The sequence below is a fragment of the Hemicordylus capensis genome, chromosome 2 (genome assembly GCF_027244095.1).
Source record: "Hemicordylus capensis ecotype Gifberg chromosome 2, rHemCap1.1.pri, whole genome shotgun sequence".
Classification (NCBI taxonomy): Eukaryota; Metazoa; Chordata; class Lepidosauria; order Squamata; family Cordylidae; genus Hemicordylus; species Hemicordylus capensis.
The window spans coordinates 412482411-412498487 of record NC_069658.1 but is presented as its reverse complement, the minus strand read 5'-3'; the positions used below and the strand labels follow the sequence as shown (position 1 = coordinate 412498487).

The 16077-nt window shown below is 47.2% G+C and overlaps 1 protein-coding gene across 1 annotated transcript in view; it reads right to left on the bottom strand.

Annotated features, from left to right (window-relative positions):
• CACNG1 (calcium voltage-gated channel auxiliary subunit gamma 1) overlaps window positions 1–14560 on the bottom strand; it is a 50313-nt gene extending 35753 nt beyond the window's left edge. The window contains exon 1 of the mRNA XM_053299122.1: window positions 14211–14560. Coding sequence (XP_053155097.1) covers window positions 14211–14454 — 244 coding nt within the window. The 5' untranslated portion in view covers window positions 14455–14560. The remainder of the gene's footprint in view (window positions 1–14210) is intronic.
• Window positions 14561–16077: the final 1517 nt, after the last annotated feature.

Sequence of the window (16077 nt, the reverse complement as noted above, 5' to 3'; positions counted from 1 at the left end):
ATGTCAGTGGAGGATATCATGATGGGTGTGCTCTCGGTCCATCTCCTTTCTCGTTGCATGGGCTGAACCTGCCATTCACTATCACGCAGAATATTTTCTATGTTCACCTACCAGAGCTGAACCAAAACAAGGCTACCCAGATCTATACATTCAAATGTTTGAAGACAGTAAGGCCATTCTCACAACCGGCTCTACTCAGGCTAGGACAGCCCTACCCGGGTAGAGCCGGTCATGAGAAGTGCTGGGCTTCGGTAGCCGGAGTAGTGATCAGGTAGCCTGGGTTTTTTACCCGGGCTTATAGTGGGGTAGAAGGGCATGAGCATGCTCTTGTATCCCACTGCAGCCTGAGCATTCACAAAGCCAGGCAAGAGTACCCAGCAGCAGGGGGACCCCCCAAAGCACTATGCTCCTGGCACTGTGCCTTGTAAGATGCCAGAGGACTTCCTCCTCCCGCTCCTGGCTCTGCTGCTTGCTGCAGCACTGTTCATGTGCCGTGCAAGCAGTAGAGCCTACTGGGGAGGGTGGATGGTGTGCGGGGTAGACAGGTAGGAGCTGGACTCCCTGCTAGCCCTCCCCAGCACAGCCGTGATGACCTCAGTGTCTGATGACTCAGCAACTGGATACCAACACATCCATAGAGTTTTAGTTGCTACCTTGCTACATGTTTCATCACATACTATTTATTTATTTATTTATTTGATTTCTATGCTGCCCTTCCAAAAATGGCTCAGAGCTTATTTATTATTATTATTTATCATTATGTATTATTATGTTACTTCTATACAGAGAAATAACAAACAAACAAACAAATATTATTGATTTGTTTGTTTGTTTGTTTGTTTATTTGATTTTTATACTGCCCTTCCACAAATGACTCAGGGAAGTTTACACAGAGAAATAATAAATAAATAAGATGGATCCCTGTCCTCAAAGGGCTCACAATCGAAAAGAAACATCAGATAGACACCAGCAACAGTCACTGGAGATACTGTGCTGCGGGTGGATAGGGCCAGTTACTGTCCCCCTGCTAAATAAAAGAGAAGTATTTTGTGAATACTTCATGGTTATAATTCGAAGTTGTGCAGGGCTTCTTCTTTTTTTACATGGAAGCCTGCAATAATAGTGTTCTCCCTCTCAGTGCTAGGAAATGTTCATATGTACAGTTTCTGTTTGTGCATTGTAGCTACACAGTTGGTGGCTCTGAGGGTGATTTCAGCCACCTGAATATCTTCGATGCCCCTACTGAGTTAATAAAAAGTGCTTTCAGGGCATGGAGATCCTGAGAAGACTCTATTGCCATTCACTATGGCATGAACCACAATTCACACTGTTCTTTCATGAGGGCCCAGGGGCTTGCATATAGTTTTGCATTCCTGCAGAACTTTGTTCTGATCCCTGGTCCTAGGGCATAATCTGAGGGCACGTGATGCAGCCGCCTTGTGAAACCTAGGCAGGTCTTGATATTCTGGCCGTAACATGTTAGGTGGTATAGCTATCCAGTTAACTAGACTCACATCCAATCTCACAGGTTCAGATGAATAATCTTATGCCAGTTCAGATGAGATACCATCTGCTTGAATTATAAAGGTAGGGTTGCGCTAAGTGCACTTGCCCTGACATCACTGAAGGACATCCTGACACGGTCTCGGGACACATCCCTTGCTCACCCCTCTAAACATGCTCCAAATACTTGTTTAAGCAGATATTAGGAGTCCATAAAGAGGGGGCAATTCACATGATTAAGGGGTGCCATGAGAGCGTGCTGGGATGTCCTCTGGTGAATTCAAGGCAGGTGAATTCAATAGGTGAATTCAAGGTGAATTCAATACAACTCTGTCTTTATCATGCATTCAGCCAGTGTCTTGTTCAAACTGGTCCCTTCAGTTTTACTGAAAATGGAAATTAAACAGCAAGCAACTGGTATATACAGAATTCTTAGTTGTAGGAAAATGGTAAACGAGGGCTTGAATCAGTGGATGGATTGAGATGAACTCAATGACATGAATAAGATTGAATGAGATTGGATGAGGTGAAAGACCAGGCCTTACCAGGCTGTAGTTCTCAAAGGCAGAGCTCCGTTTGGAAGGGGGAGTAAGCTTGATTCATTTAAAGATACTAGCTGGCCGGGCGCAGAGCATCTGCGCCTCTAGCTGCCTGCCCCACCGCCGCCTCCCCCTGCCACCACCTGCCTGCCACCGCCATTTCCCCCATTGCTATTGTTTTCTCTCCCACTCACCCACCCAGCCCGGCTTCTTCCTTCCCCTGCCCACTGGCCCACTGGCCAACCGGCTGCCATTGCTGCCTTCTTCCCTGGCCACTGTCACCACTGTTTTGCCCGCCCGTCCCCCACCGTTTTGCCTGCCCATCCCCCGCCATTTTGCCCACCCATGCGGCCCGCCACCATTTTGCCCACCCGCTTGTCCTGCAGCTTGCTGCTCGCCACCACCCGCCCACCACATTTTTCTTCGGCCACTGCCACCATCTTTCCTTTCTCACCCATCCCGTCGCTAGCCTATCCGGCAGCTCTCCAAACTTTTGTGATAGCTGCCATGCATGGGGTTAGCCACGGGTATGCCTTAGAGAATTAAATATATAGATTAACCAGGCTTAATTAATTTCTACCTGAGAACAAACAGCAAGGTTTGATGAGTTGCTACTGGATTCATAGAGGGAAACAAAAAGAGTTCTAAAGACAGAAGCTAGGGGGAATATACCAAATAACCTAATGCCCAGCGAGACAGACCGCTTGGCCTGGTCAGTACCTGAATGGGTACCCCACATACAGCACTGTTGTATTCTATCAGTATATTTTATGTTTTGCTTTTTAGAGGTTTGTCCCAGTGGGGATCCTGTAGTAAAGAATGTGGGGGGTGGAGTCAGAAAGGAAAAGGGAAAGTAGAAAGGAGTAAGAGAAAGGTTGTTTCTGAATAAACTCTTAGTTAAATTTATATAAGATTACTTTGTGAGGGAAGCAGATATAAATCATACTGAGTTCTATGGGGTAGAAATTAGATAAATTTTCATTATTATTTCTTTATACAGGACCCCACTCTTCCTTTTCACATCATAAGCTGTGTCTGAATTTCCCCTGGACAGAGGAAGGAAGGACTGAGGTTTGAAAAATAGAAAGCCCACTGGGAATGAGCTGCACAGTTCCCTCGACTGCCCACAGGGACTCTTCCTTTCATAACTGGCCTACCATCTCCCATACACGGCCACATGGAAACCTAATGCACCTCTCTTCCCTGTTGCTTGGACTTGCCCCTGTCAAAACTGCTTCAGTGTCTGTTGCTGCTACATCCACTGCTGATATGAAAAGCCAGGGCTGTATTTATTGGATGCATGACTTTCCTTGAACGCTAATTACCAGACCAATTGAAGTGAGGAGGAAGGAATAGCATCACTTAATTAGCAGAAATTACACCAACTACATTCTGATTGGAAAGAGACTCTTCATGCTTAAATAAACAAGCTACAGCTTTGTTCACTTGTGCTGCAGGGGAAGGGGCATGTGTGGCTTATACACTTACCAGGTTGAGATTCTTCCTGGGGCGGGGCTGGGGGGGACAATTATCAGGACTATAACCACTTTCTCAGTAAATGAGCAGCTGTTTCACAAATTGTGGCCACATCCTGATAAGGACGCACCAGAACAGCCGTGTTGAATTCCAGCCTAAGGTTGTCCTGACTCAAGCAGGGTTGGGGGAAACAGATCTTCCCTTCCTTCCTCAGCTGGCTGCTCCACCCAAAAATATGTCCTTGAGGCAGCTGCAGAAGGACAGGGAGATTGGATCCACACCACCACCCATGCATGAACTGGTGGAAACTTAATCTGGAAATCTATGGGAGAAGAGCTGGTCTTGTGGTAGCAAGCATGGATTGTCCCCTTTGCTAAGCAGGGCCTGCCCTGGCTTGCATTTGAATGGGTGACTACATGTGTGAGCATAGTAATATATGGAGCCACTCTGGGAAGAGCACCTGCATGCTTGCATGCGGAAGGTTCCAAGTTCTCTCCCTGGTATCTCTCCAGATAGGGCTGGGAAAGACTCCTGTCTATATACTTGGAGAAGCCGCTTCCAGTCTGTGGAGACAATACTAAGCGAGATGCACCCATGGTCTGACTCAGTATAAGGCAGCTTCCTAACTCAACACTGCTCCCCTGGTGATTCATTAGACAGGCTATTGGCTGGTAACTCTCAGTAATTAATTACTCCAGTATTGATGAATACATTATTGCAAAGATGGTACTGAATGAACATATATTAAGCCCATAGATCTGGAAAAATAGACCAATGCTTTTGCAAAAACACCCCACAACCTTATTTCAGTATGACAAATGGTACTATTTCCTAATAAGGATCTCTATTAAAAGGAACATTTAGAGGGAGTTTGATGTTAATATGGCTCACTTTCTTTTAAAATGCATACTGATATAGCTAATGATCTTTGGTTTGTTTGGTTATTATCGGATTGTATCCATGGAATACATACTAATATGAAACTAGAAATTTGATTTTTAAAAATTCAGTGGGATGATTGCCCACCAGGGGTGTAACAAGGTTGGAGTGGACCTTGAGAGAAGACGTGGAGATGGGGCCCTGGACACTCTTACTCCTCGCCACAGCCCCATGTCTTGGTTGCAGAAAAATTGTAAGAACGTGGTGAAAAACAAAAGGTTGTTCACATGACTGTTGCTCCTGTGCAAGTAGCATCGCCAGCCCCCATGCACACACTTACATACACACACTTGCATATGTGCATTCCCTTGGTTCAGAAACATTTTAAAAACATACTAGCTGGGCCGGGCTGCTCCTCCCGCCCTCACCGGCATGCCTGGCTTTCTGGCTGCCCGGCTGCTTCCCCTCTGCCCGCTTCTTCCCCGCTGTGCTTTCTGGCACGCTGCCTGGCCCACTTCCTCTCCCCCCCGATTCTCACCCCCCCATGCTTTCTGGCTGGCGGTCGGGCCAGAAAGCCAGCCTACCACCACCTCCTCCCACCCACTCCCGGTAGCAGTCGCCTCCTTCTTTGGGCCAGCCTGGTCTACTGCTGCCCCCTCCTCCTCTCGGCAGCCAGGCCAGCCCGCCGCTGCCTCCTCCGGCCGACCGGCTGCCACCGCCATTGTCTCCCCATCCCTGTCGCTATCCCCCAGGCAGCTGCTCACAAACTCTTGCGAGAGCTGCCATGCATGGGATTAACGATGGGTAAGTTTAGGGGAATTATATATAGAGATACCTCCTACAATCACCTCATATATCAATACATCATCAGTGAAGAACAAAGAGTCAGTCAGTGAGCCCCCTCCCTCTGGGGCCCAGAGACATTTCTCCCCCTGTCCCAGTTCAATTATAGTTACATCCCAGTTGCCCACTTACCTGCAGAATGAGTGTGTGTGTGTGTGTGTGTGCGCGCGCACACACACACACACACACACACGTATATCCTTCCCCCCCACCACCCTTTTCCCTTTCTGTTTGAGGAAAAACCAGAGTTTGGATGAATGCACAAATCTGGCTCCACTGTAAACTGCTGAATAAATTTAAAGCCCATAAGTAACCAGCTGTCTTAATAAAGCAGATTCATAACTGGTGCAGCCCAAGTGTGTTAGCTGCCTTTGATGGATGTCAGCATATGCATACACGGATAGAACATAGCTGAGAAATACACACCCCTCTGTCACCTTTCAAATGTGCACAGTAAACAAATAGGCAATTATAGAGATTGGGAGTTAAGTCAGAGCAGTGTGACTAGAATTTATGGTAGCTAACAGAGGCTGGGCAGGGGGCCACGTCTGTAGATAGTTTTGATGGGCATTCTTGGGATTTTATGAAACGGAGTTGTAAATAGCAGTACTGAGTGTTTTTCTCCACTTCCTGCCATTTGAGACTCTCAGAAATTCTCACATTTCTTCTGAGTGGCAGATACTGTAATTTACTACTCCCAGTGATTATCTATTATTATTTTTATAGTGCTATCAAGACATCTAGAGCTTTGCAAAATTAAAGTGTTGTAAGTGTTGCAATCTGCTAGCTTTCAGTTTGCTTTCTGACTAGCTTTCTCTTGCTAATCAGAGATACACAAAAAGTGGGAAAGGCTATTGTGAAAAGTGAAAATGTGAATAGGAGACAGAGCAATGATCTCAAAAGGAATGTGTTTTTTTTTAAACACCATAGACTTTTAGCTCAAGTCCCTCCTCCCCCCCCCGCCCACCACCACCCCTTTAATCCGGGTGCAAAGTTATTTGTTGTTTGAACTCTCCAAAGGTTGCGATTGTTGTTCTGATTGCTAGATTATTATTCAGAGATAAAGAACAGGGAATCACTGATAACAAGTCAAGAAATGCAATGCGAACCCGTGACGTCTTGGAACAGGTGACAATACGAAAAAATGCAGAATGCACATGTAATGGGTACAAAAATACTCCAAATATAATCTAATCCACAACACGCAAAAGGCATCAACAATACAAAGACGTACAAATGCAAACAATGTAGGCTAGTGAAAACTCCACATTGGAGTTGTGGAGATTATTATTCAGCAATAATAAAATAAATTAGTTCTCTCAACTTTGATCTGTAAATGAATGCAATGCCAGCTTTGATCAAAAATATTTTTTTGGATCCATCTCTTCCCTTCCCCGCAACTATGCTTTCAAATAATGTGATGGAACTGCTTGGTGTTCTGCTTGTGAAGGTCTTTTTATCTGGATTTTTTGTTGTATGGATTTGCAGAGCCTTGTGCTTTCATATTACGCCTATATTTCAGGCAAACAAGATGACTGCATAGGTAGGGGCTTGTTGCTTGTGTTTTAAGCCTGGGAAAGGTAGGAACTGCACCCAGTGCTCTTCATTTTTGATGAGTCTAAATTGCCAGCCTGCCAAGAAAGAGTCTGGGGCAATGGAGAGGTCCCAATGAATCAACCAAGCATACCCTAATGCAAGCAGAGCAACTCACTGATTAAACTGGTATACCTAGCACCCTGCTGCCTCAATTTCTGCAGGATGGTGCAGACCACCCATACAGCTACCATGGTTCTCAATAACAAATGATTAGCATACCAACCCTGTAACAAGTAATTAGCATACCAGCCTTGGGAACACCTGGGTTTTTCACACACTTAAAAAAACCCCACAACATTTTTTATATCCCGCTCTTCCTCCAAGGAGCCCAGAGCAGTGTACTACATACTTAGGTTTCTCCTCACAACAACCCTGTGAAGTAGGTTAGGCTGAGAGAGAAGTGACTGGCCCAGAGTCACCCAGCTAGTATCATGGCTGAATGGGGATTTGAACTCGGGTCTCCCCGGTCCTAGTCCAGCACTCTAACCACTATACCACATGGCTCTATGCTTCGAGGCATCTGAAGAGCGAATCTGCTTCTCAGCAGATTCAAGGCATTTTAATTCAAGGGGTTAGATGGACCATTCACATAGACATCAGCATCTCCTTCACATAGCCATCCGCACCTCCATCAACACCCTTGGAGAAAGCAGAAGCCCCGGAGTTTTTTTCAAAAGCTGTGGGATATAGAGGATTTTTTTTTTTACCCCGGACATAACTTGGGCTAAGCCAGAATTCACAGCCTCCCTTTGAAGAAAAACAAAGCCCTGTCTGTCCTGGTCCCTGATAGCCACAGGGAGGTCGGGTTAAATCCAGCGAATATGTGCACTGGCACACTCCAATCAGGAGTGGATTGGGGGGAAAGCCCTGTCTGTAAAACTTCCTGGAAGTTACCTACCCAGGAAATCCTGTGCCTGGTTTTGATCCCAGCAATTCTACCACTGACTCAAGCAACTAGAATCCATTGTTGATTTCTGTCACAACTCCCACCTGGAGTAGTGACTCTGAGTTTGATCTTGAGGAGGCAGGACCAGCTCTACATCCAGTCTCGGGCCTTGACACCAGGCTGGAGCCTGAAAGATTCCCAGAACTAGAGCCCTCTCCCCACCTCAAAACACCCTCAGAGCCCGAGCTTCCTGAAACGGAACCTAAGCCCTCTGAAGAGCCAGCCCCTCCCCTGATATCTGCATGCAAGCACCCACAAAAAGCTAAGGAGGATTAGACAGAACGGGGGAGGAGGCATTCCAGACTCTAGAAGGCTACCCCTTAAGGCTCTCACTCTCTTGGCAGAGAGGGACATCCCTCAGAGGTGGCTTGAGCTCAGTTAGTTCAGAGCTCAGTCTAGCCAAACTGATCAGAGAGCTGAGTCCAAAAGGGCTGTTGCAACAGCAACAGGTGGCTTCAGCTGTGAAGCTGGGTTCTAGAAGGCCTCCACCCTCTTCCTGGTACTACTTAGTCTCCTCCTCCTGGGGATAACCCCTCTGCTTCATGAAAGGCCACTGCTGGACCAGCTTACGGGCTGTCAGTTGAGTGCTCTGCTATAGGGGTGTGCATGGACCTCAGTTCGTGGTCCAAATTTGGACTGGTCCACAGTCTGGCGGCCCGGTTCGGCTGAACCTCAGACTGGTCTGGTGGCTCGATGCAGCCCTGGGGGGTGGGCGGTGAGCAGCACCATTAAAAGGAAAGACGGAGGGCCTTACCAGTGGGACTGCCGCTCCAGGCAGCTTCCTGCTGCTGCAGTATTCCCTCTAGCAGCCCCTGCGCATGTGTGGAGGCCAGGTGAGTGATGGAGCCGCACAGCCACCACGATCCATGCACATCCCTACTTTGCTATCATTGTCACATCTGGACCTTTATTGGCACATCTGGACCTGAATTCAATAGCAATGTTGTTCCTGGCGGTTTGGTGGAGACACTGGTGGTTCCCCAGTGGGGTTGGGTCTAGGGTCTCTGGAGAGCAGTCTTCCTCAGGTGTAGTGTTGCCCAAATATACCCTAGAGCCACCAGCGGTAGTTTTGAGTAACAGAGGGATATCTGGTTCTGGATCAGGGGTTCTGCTGCTTATGAGCTCTCCCTCTAAAGACTTCCTGGGGTTCCAAAGGAAGGAGTCCCTGACACTGGTCTGAGTAAGCATGATAACCCCTGCTAACTTGGCAAAGAGGCACTTTTCAATGTGGTGATTCTCTTTATTTAGCAGGGGGAGAGTAACTGGCCCTATCCACCCCCAGTACAGTACTTCCAGTGACTGTTGCTGGTGTCTATCTTATGTTTCTTTTTAGATTGTGAGCCCTTTGGGGACAAGGATCCATCTTATTTATTTATTATTGCTCTGTGTAAACTGCCCTGAGCCATTTTTGGAAGGGCAGTATAGAAATCGAATAAATAAATAAATAATAATGTGTTGATAGTTGCTTTCACCATGGTTTTGGGACTGAAACTGCTCTGGTTACATGGTTTCCGTTAGGAGCTGGACAGCAGGAGTGTGTCCCTATGGTAAGCAAACCTTTAAAAACAGCTGGACTGATGAATGGATTATAATACTGTTGACCACCTTGTGGGCATGGGGTTAAGAAGCACTTTTTTTGCAGTGGTTCTGCTCCTTCCTGCAGGGTAAGTTCCAAAAGTAGTGCTGTGGGACTCCTGTTGGATGCCTTGGGGCATCCTGCAGGATTCTGTTTTGTCTCCAGTGCTTTTCAACATCTATATGATGTGGGAGATATAATCCAGAGCTTTGGCAATGGGTGTCACCAGTAAGCTGATGACACCCAGCTGTATATATCTTTGCCATCCTCAGCTGAAGAAGCAGTCGCCTTAAATTAAGCCAGTGTTTGGAGGCAGTGAAGTGAGGGGTGTCAGCTAAGAAGCTGAAATTAAGTCCAGGTAAGACAAAAGCTCCCCTAGGACTGTTGATTTGCTAAAGATCGATCAACCAGCTCTTGATAGGGTTGTGCTCCCCTTGAAGGAGGAGATTTTCAACTTGGCAGTTCTCCTGGACCTGACCTTGCACTTGAATGCTCAGGGGTCCTGTGTAGCTTGAAGGCGGGGTGCTTTCTCCAGCTTTAGTTGGTACACAATCTGCATCTATTTCTGGATCAAAAAGACCTAGAGGCTATTCTCCCGTGCAGTGGGAACCAGGTTAAGGGAGCCCAGCCCGGTTCCCACTGTGCGCCAGAACCACCAGGAGCTGCGCAGCTCCCGGCAGCAGCAAACCCTCTTGGGTAGCCCACCGCTTAACCTGGGTTGTGGTTCCAGGAGCATCTGAAAAGTGGGTTTACTGCTCGTGTGTCACAGCAGCACAGCTCTGCAACACAGCAACTCATGAGCAGGCTCCCAACCTGGAGGCTACTACAAGCATTCCGATGTTGGGGGGGCCTCCCAGAATGCTCCATGCACTTGCGCAACTCATTCTGGGACTTCTGGGGGCCAGGAGACCCCTGAATCCTGCTACCCCAACTGGCTCTGTGATGGAGCCGGTAATCGTCTAGGCAGCCAATCTGGCCACCTAGGGAGGGCTTCCTGCTCGCGTGCAGGGAGAGCGGGTCAAGCCAGCTCTCCCCGCAAATCCCATTCTAGTAGCCCTAACCACGTGTTTTAAAAGACACTGCTGATCTCACTTATAAGTGCTGAAGACAGGTTGGAAATCCTGCCCTAGCCTGACACACGTCCTCCCCTGGCACTACTCACATAAATGGCAGCGTTTGTGTGTAGAGGGAAGCGCTGTAATCATGATGACAGGCGCTTCCATGATCGGCAGCCTGGGGTGATCCACGACGATCCATCTGCAAATGAAAATATTTCCACCCTGGAAATATATGTCATGAAGGCAGAAGCACAAATGTGACAAATAAATAGAATCTCCTTCAGATCATGAAAGGGTGGCTTTACCCATTTCTTCAGTTGGCTTTTGTTCCTGGAAGGCCAACTACCTCAACTGGTGTGAAGCAGGAAGGAGGTGGTGGTGGTGGTGCTGGTGGTGGTGATGTGGGATGGTTCTGCAAGCCAGTCCTTCCAGCTGAGACACTGACATAAGCAACCCAACAAAGCCAAAATCTCCCAGCACAGTTGCAGACATGGATGATGCCTGGGCTTTAGAAATCCTCCAAACTTTGGAACTGAGGCTGATGCCTTAGTAGGGTGAGTGGGTGGACAAAGAGTTTGAGTCTGCTGGTTTGCTGGGAGGCAAAGGGTGTGGCTAGGTCTGCTGCTGCTGGGAGAAAGAGAAGTTGGCAAGAAAGGCACCACATGGGTGAGAGGACATCATGGGAGCCAGAAGAACGTGGTTGTCTAATTCAGGGTGAAGAAATCCATGAGTAATGTCTGGATCCCTAAACATTGTTTATAGAAAAACTTTAAGGGGATCCAGCCTTCCTCAAATTAGCTGTAGTGTTTCATGAGGAGGGGGGCTTCAGCACAAACATACACTGACTGGCATCCAGGCTGTTGACTAGTCCCATTGAAATTAACTAGTCTTTCAGAGTCATTGCTGATCCATCTTATTCAGTAGGTTAGTCTGGATGTCAGCCACTAAGATCATGTACACGATCAAAGTCCCTGGAGACTAGGGAAGTCTAGGGGAAAGGCAGGATTATACCTACCTTCCCACACATGACTGTGGCAATCCTTTCACCTCACCGCTCAGCCTGCCACACACACAATCACCATTGCAGCGAGCAGTGCAGCATTTTGGAGGCCAAGGAAATGCAGCCTGGCCTCCAGAAATCCCACAATGCACCACACAAGCAGTGCGGTGCATTGGGGGACTTCCTTGCAAGCTAGGCGCTCTAGGTGCCCAGCGCTGTGGCTGCCCGAGCAGACACATGACTGGGTCCCAAGGTAGGAGTCTATATGGCTACTTGGCGTGGCAGCATCAGGATCAGGCACAAGCCCGACACGCCACATGAGCAACCCTACCCAGGTAGGGCTGCTCATGTGAACAGCCTCACTGTCTACAATAGCTTTATGATTGTGTCTTAGCTTCCGGGGGAGGAGAAAATGGACCTGGGGCCTGAGCTATGGGGACAAGTGGTAGTGATTGTAACTGACCATGGGTCAGGGGATGGGACAGCACTGCCTTGTTGCAGAAATGGGCCTGGGGAAAGGATGGAAATCATAACTGAGCTAGGACAACTTGATACATCAACTGCCTAGACCCCTACAGTGGCTGGTGGCTTGGGCAAAGCAACTCCTCTGACCAATGAATGCGTCCGCCCTATTGCTATGACACAGACTTTTTGACTGCTTTATAAAATAAATACCATATAATTTCAAAGATCAAACGGTTCAGATCAAAAGGTTATGCCAGGTTTATAATAATTTCACAGTACTCTGCTTGCTAAATTAACACAAACATTGAATTAGACTTTTTTTTAAAGAAACAAGCTAAGTGCTCTGCGTACATTTGATTATTTGACTAAAAACTGCCAGGCATGACCATGGCTGGGATCCCAAAAGGCACACTGCAGGGAGGTAAGAACAGTGTAGGTAAGAACAGGCCAGAGCTTGGTCTGTTTTGTCACAACTATCCCCGCTGCCACAGAGATGAGATGCTATTTAGCTTTAAATGGGGGCATAGGTCACATGTTCTAGCTCTCAAGAAGCTAAGTAAAGGCCTGCATTGATGTCATGGCCCTGAGCAAAACACTTTGCAGTCCCCAGATGCACAAGGAAGACAGGGCACCTCTACCTTTTATAGTTAGGCAGAAGAAGGGATGTTGCTGGTGTGTGCAGCTGCTTAAGGCAGAAGTGAAAATAGGTGTATCTGCCAAAATGCTCTTCTTTACACCTCTGCAAAAAGAATGAGAACTCTGTCTTTTATACAGTACCTGCCCAGTCCGACTTCCTAGTTTGTTTCCCTCACCCCCAGGCTACTCCACAATATTTCTTCCCAGTATGGTATGGATTGGTCTCCCATCATGCCCACATTTCCTTCCACAGCCCCCAGATACGATGTTTCCTTAGCACCAGTGTCCAAAAATCACAGCACCCCATCTTAACTGCTCGTCTCAGGTCTAATGGAATCCTTAGCACTTAGCAATAGCAGTAGCAATAGCACTTACATTTATATACTGCTTTATAGCCGGAGCTCTCTAAGCGGTTTACAATGATTTAGCATATTGCCCCCAACATTCTGGGTACTTAGCCCATATACATTGCTTAGCCTTAGCCCATGAATGTTGTTGCTTTTGACTCACCGAATCGGCCGTTTCCCTCAATTTTTTCAGATGACAAATGGATATGAATGCGTGCAGATGAGGGGAGGGGAATCACTTTGGCAGGCTCTGTCCTTTACCTATGCACATTTGTCCAAGGTCTGAATGGAACACACATGTATACAAGTGTGCACGCTCAAGGTTCTCTCAGTGTGACTAGGAACCCTCCCCTGCCCAGCATTCTTGACTGTGCAGAGAAGTCTTTACATGTGTACATCTGTATGAACGGGAACCACTCAAACCTTGAATGGACACATATTGGTCAGGGACAGAGCCAGCCACCACAATCTCACTCTCTTTCACTCCTGTGTCTTCATATCCTCAGTTTCAGTAATATAAAACTCACTCTTGGGAAGAAAGCTCAGAGAACATTGAGTCAAGAGCAGCTATCTATGGGCTTTGTGACTGCCCATCTGCATCCAGAACTAGGTGGTACTTGTTGCTTTACATTGGTTTATATGCGCGTCTACTGGATCCAGTGTGTTCTCTGTTATGCATCCAGGTAAATGTGTGACGGGATGAACCACAGTTATTTCTAACAACACATTGACAGCGGGGGGTTTTCCTTGCCATAAAACAGCCCACATCCTATAGTCCTATGTCATCCTAAGTAATACAACTTTTCAATAGTAGCTAAGTATAGATCTCCCGCAAAACTTTTTGTATGGCATAATTATTGGAATCAAGACATCTACTTAATGAGAAGACTGCCAGTACTGGCTTTGGTACTGTAGTGTTTTTATAAGCCACTGTTCTTTTTCTTCCTTCCTTCCTTTGTAGCCTGAATAAAGATTTGTGTTGGCTCTGTAAGACTAGCTCCACTGACATGCCATCAAAGAGTCAGGAGAGAAGATCTCCTTTATCTTCTGCCTTCTCTTTGCTCTCTGCCTTCCCGACTGTTCTCCCTTTATAGCAGTCATTACTGTTGTACAAGGGAGCTGGTGAGCATTGTCTAAACATTCAGCGACTATGTGCAAAGGCAGCAGACAGAACCTAAAAGAAATGTGAAGAAATGCATTGCCCTCGTTAGTTTGAAAACCAAATTTGGGAAATGAATCCAGTTTTCCAGGCATGCCCGGCCCGCCTAACTTCCTAATGACTTGCCATTGTAACATGCTCTCGGATGCCTTGTCAAGGTGGTGAGACAGGGAGCAGAGACACATACCTCCTGGCAGGCTTATTGGCCCACAGCCTTTCTCCTGGGCCACCTCGTCTTCTTGCACATATATCCGTTTTGTACAGAGCCGCCATAGCCCAAAGTGAGCTGCCTCACAGGTAGCATTGTAATTCTCCACCTTAGGACTCAGCACAGCCCAGTGATCTGTCACCACTGCTGCAAACAGTAAAGCCATGCCAACCAAAATGACAGCAAAAGTCACCCGGACTTTGAGAGCCTTGCCTTCGGACATGACTGGAAAGCTTGCACCCAAGACACCGATGTAGCGATTCTGGATCAATCTGCCTGTGGCAAGAAACACTGCAAGCTAATCTGATGTGTCTTCCAGAGTCTTGGCACATCTAAGCATTTTCAAATGTCAGCCCTGCGATGCCAAAGTGGAGTAGGTTGGGGGCTGGGTCGATGGGCAGTCGGCCGTATGGACAGCTGTTGAGATATGTCAGGGGACTGGATGACTAGACATGTTGTGAGTGAGGTTTCTATTAATGCACAGAATGGGTGAGGTTCGTGGGGCTGCTTAGGTTACGGCTTCAGGACTGCTCTGGGATTTGTGTCGGGAATTCCATGGGCTGACTCAAAGCAAATCTGACTCAGTGTAATGAATAGTCACCCCCACCCCTCAGGACCAAACCAGGGCTGTGTGTATTCTGCTCTAAGACACTGAAACACTTCTGTGCCATGCTAACTCAAATTTTGCACCTGGAAAAGCGGAATTGTGCCCTCAAAATGTCAATGCTTTTGGCTAGTCTATTACTGTTGCTGGCTACATTTCTTAAACGTTGGGAACTTAAAGTAAACGTAAAGCAGGGTCTTTCCCACCTTCTCTGAGGCGTGGAGACAGTCAGGGACGGCAGGAGACAGACAGGCTCCGAAGCCACAACTGCCAGACTCCTCCACTGCTCACAAAGCCAAGGGCAGGCACAGCAGCGGCACTCCTTTGGCTGAAGGACCAAGGGAAAATTCCCTCTTGGGAGACACTCACTGGAGCTGGTCTAGTAAGTGGCCAAAAGAGTGCCATTGCTGTGCCTGCCCTTGGCTTTGTGAGGAGCCGGGCGGTTTGCTGCTCCTGGCCCCCCCCCCCATGTGTCAGAGAAGGAAAAGCAGCTCTTCGCTTTAAGTTCTTGACAAAGTCTCTTCCTGAATTTTGGATTAGTGTGCAAGCTGAGTACCAAGAATTAAACGAGAAAGCTATGAAATTACTGACTCCCTTTGCTTGATTCCTAGTTGTGTGAATCAGAATTTTCAGCAGTTGCTGCTATAAAGAGCAAACACCTATTGACAATAACCTGGAGGCTGAAATTAGATTGGCAGTCTTAAATATAAAGCCCAGGTTTGGAAAGCTAAGTAGGAGCAAGCACACTCATCCTTCTCTTTGAAAAGGTAAATATACTTTATTTATCTCTCCTTAATCAAATCAATGATTGACATCCTGACTAATAAAGTGTGGGTGCTCCTAACATCCACAGAGCACTAACCCCCACGCTGGTCTGCTGTGCTGCTGACGCACGGGTTTTCTTCTGCTCTTGTGCAAGAGCACAAATAATTTTTTTGTTGCTTGTCCATGCTTGGGAAGAGCTCTGTTAGACTGGAAACACATCTCTTTACTCTCAGTGACATGCTTCAGGTCTACACAGTCAGGAGGTCAGCAGAATCTTTGAACATAGGGTGGGAGTGTAGTTTTATGTTATTTTAGGGGGTCACAATATCTAAAAAGTGTGAGAACTCCTGGCGTAACCCTGGATTTTTCCAGAAAAGTTTTCCAGAAAATTTCCACAATTTTTCCAGAAAAGCTTCTGTCCCAGTTGCTTTTCCACCCATGGGGGAGAAATACAAGTACCTTTATCTTGTTCCCCAA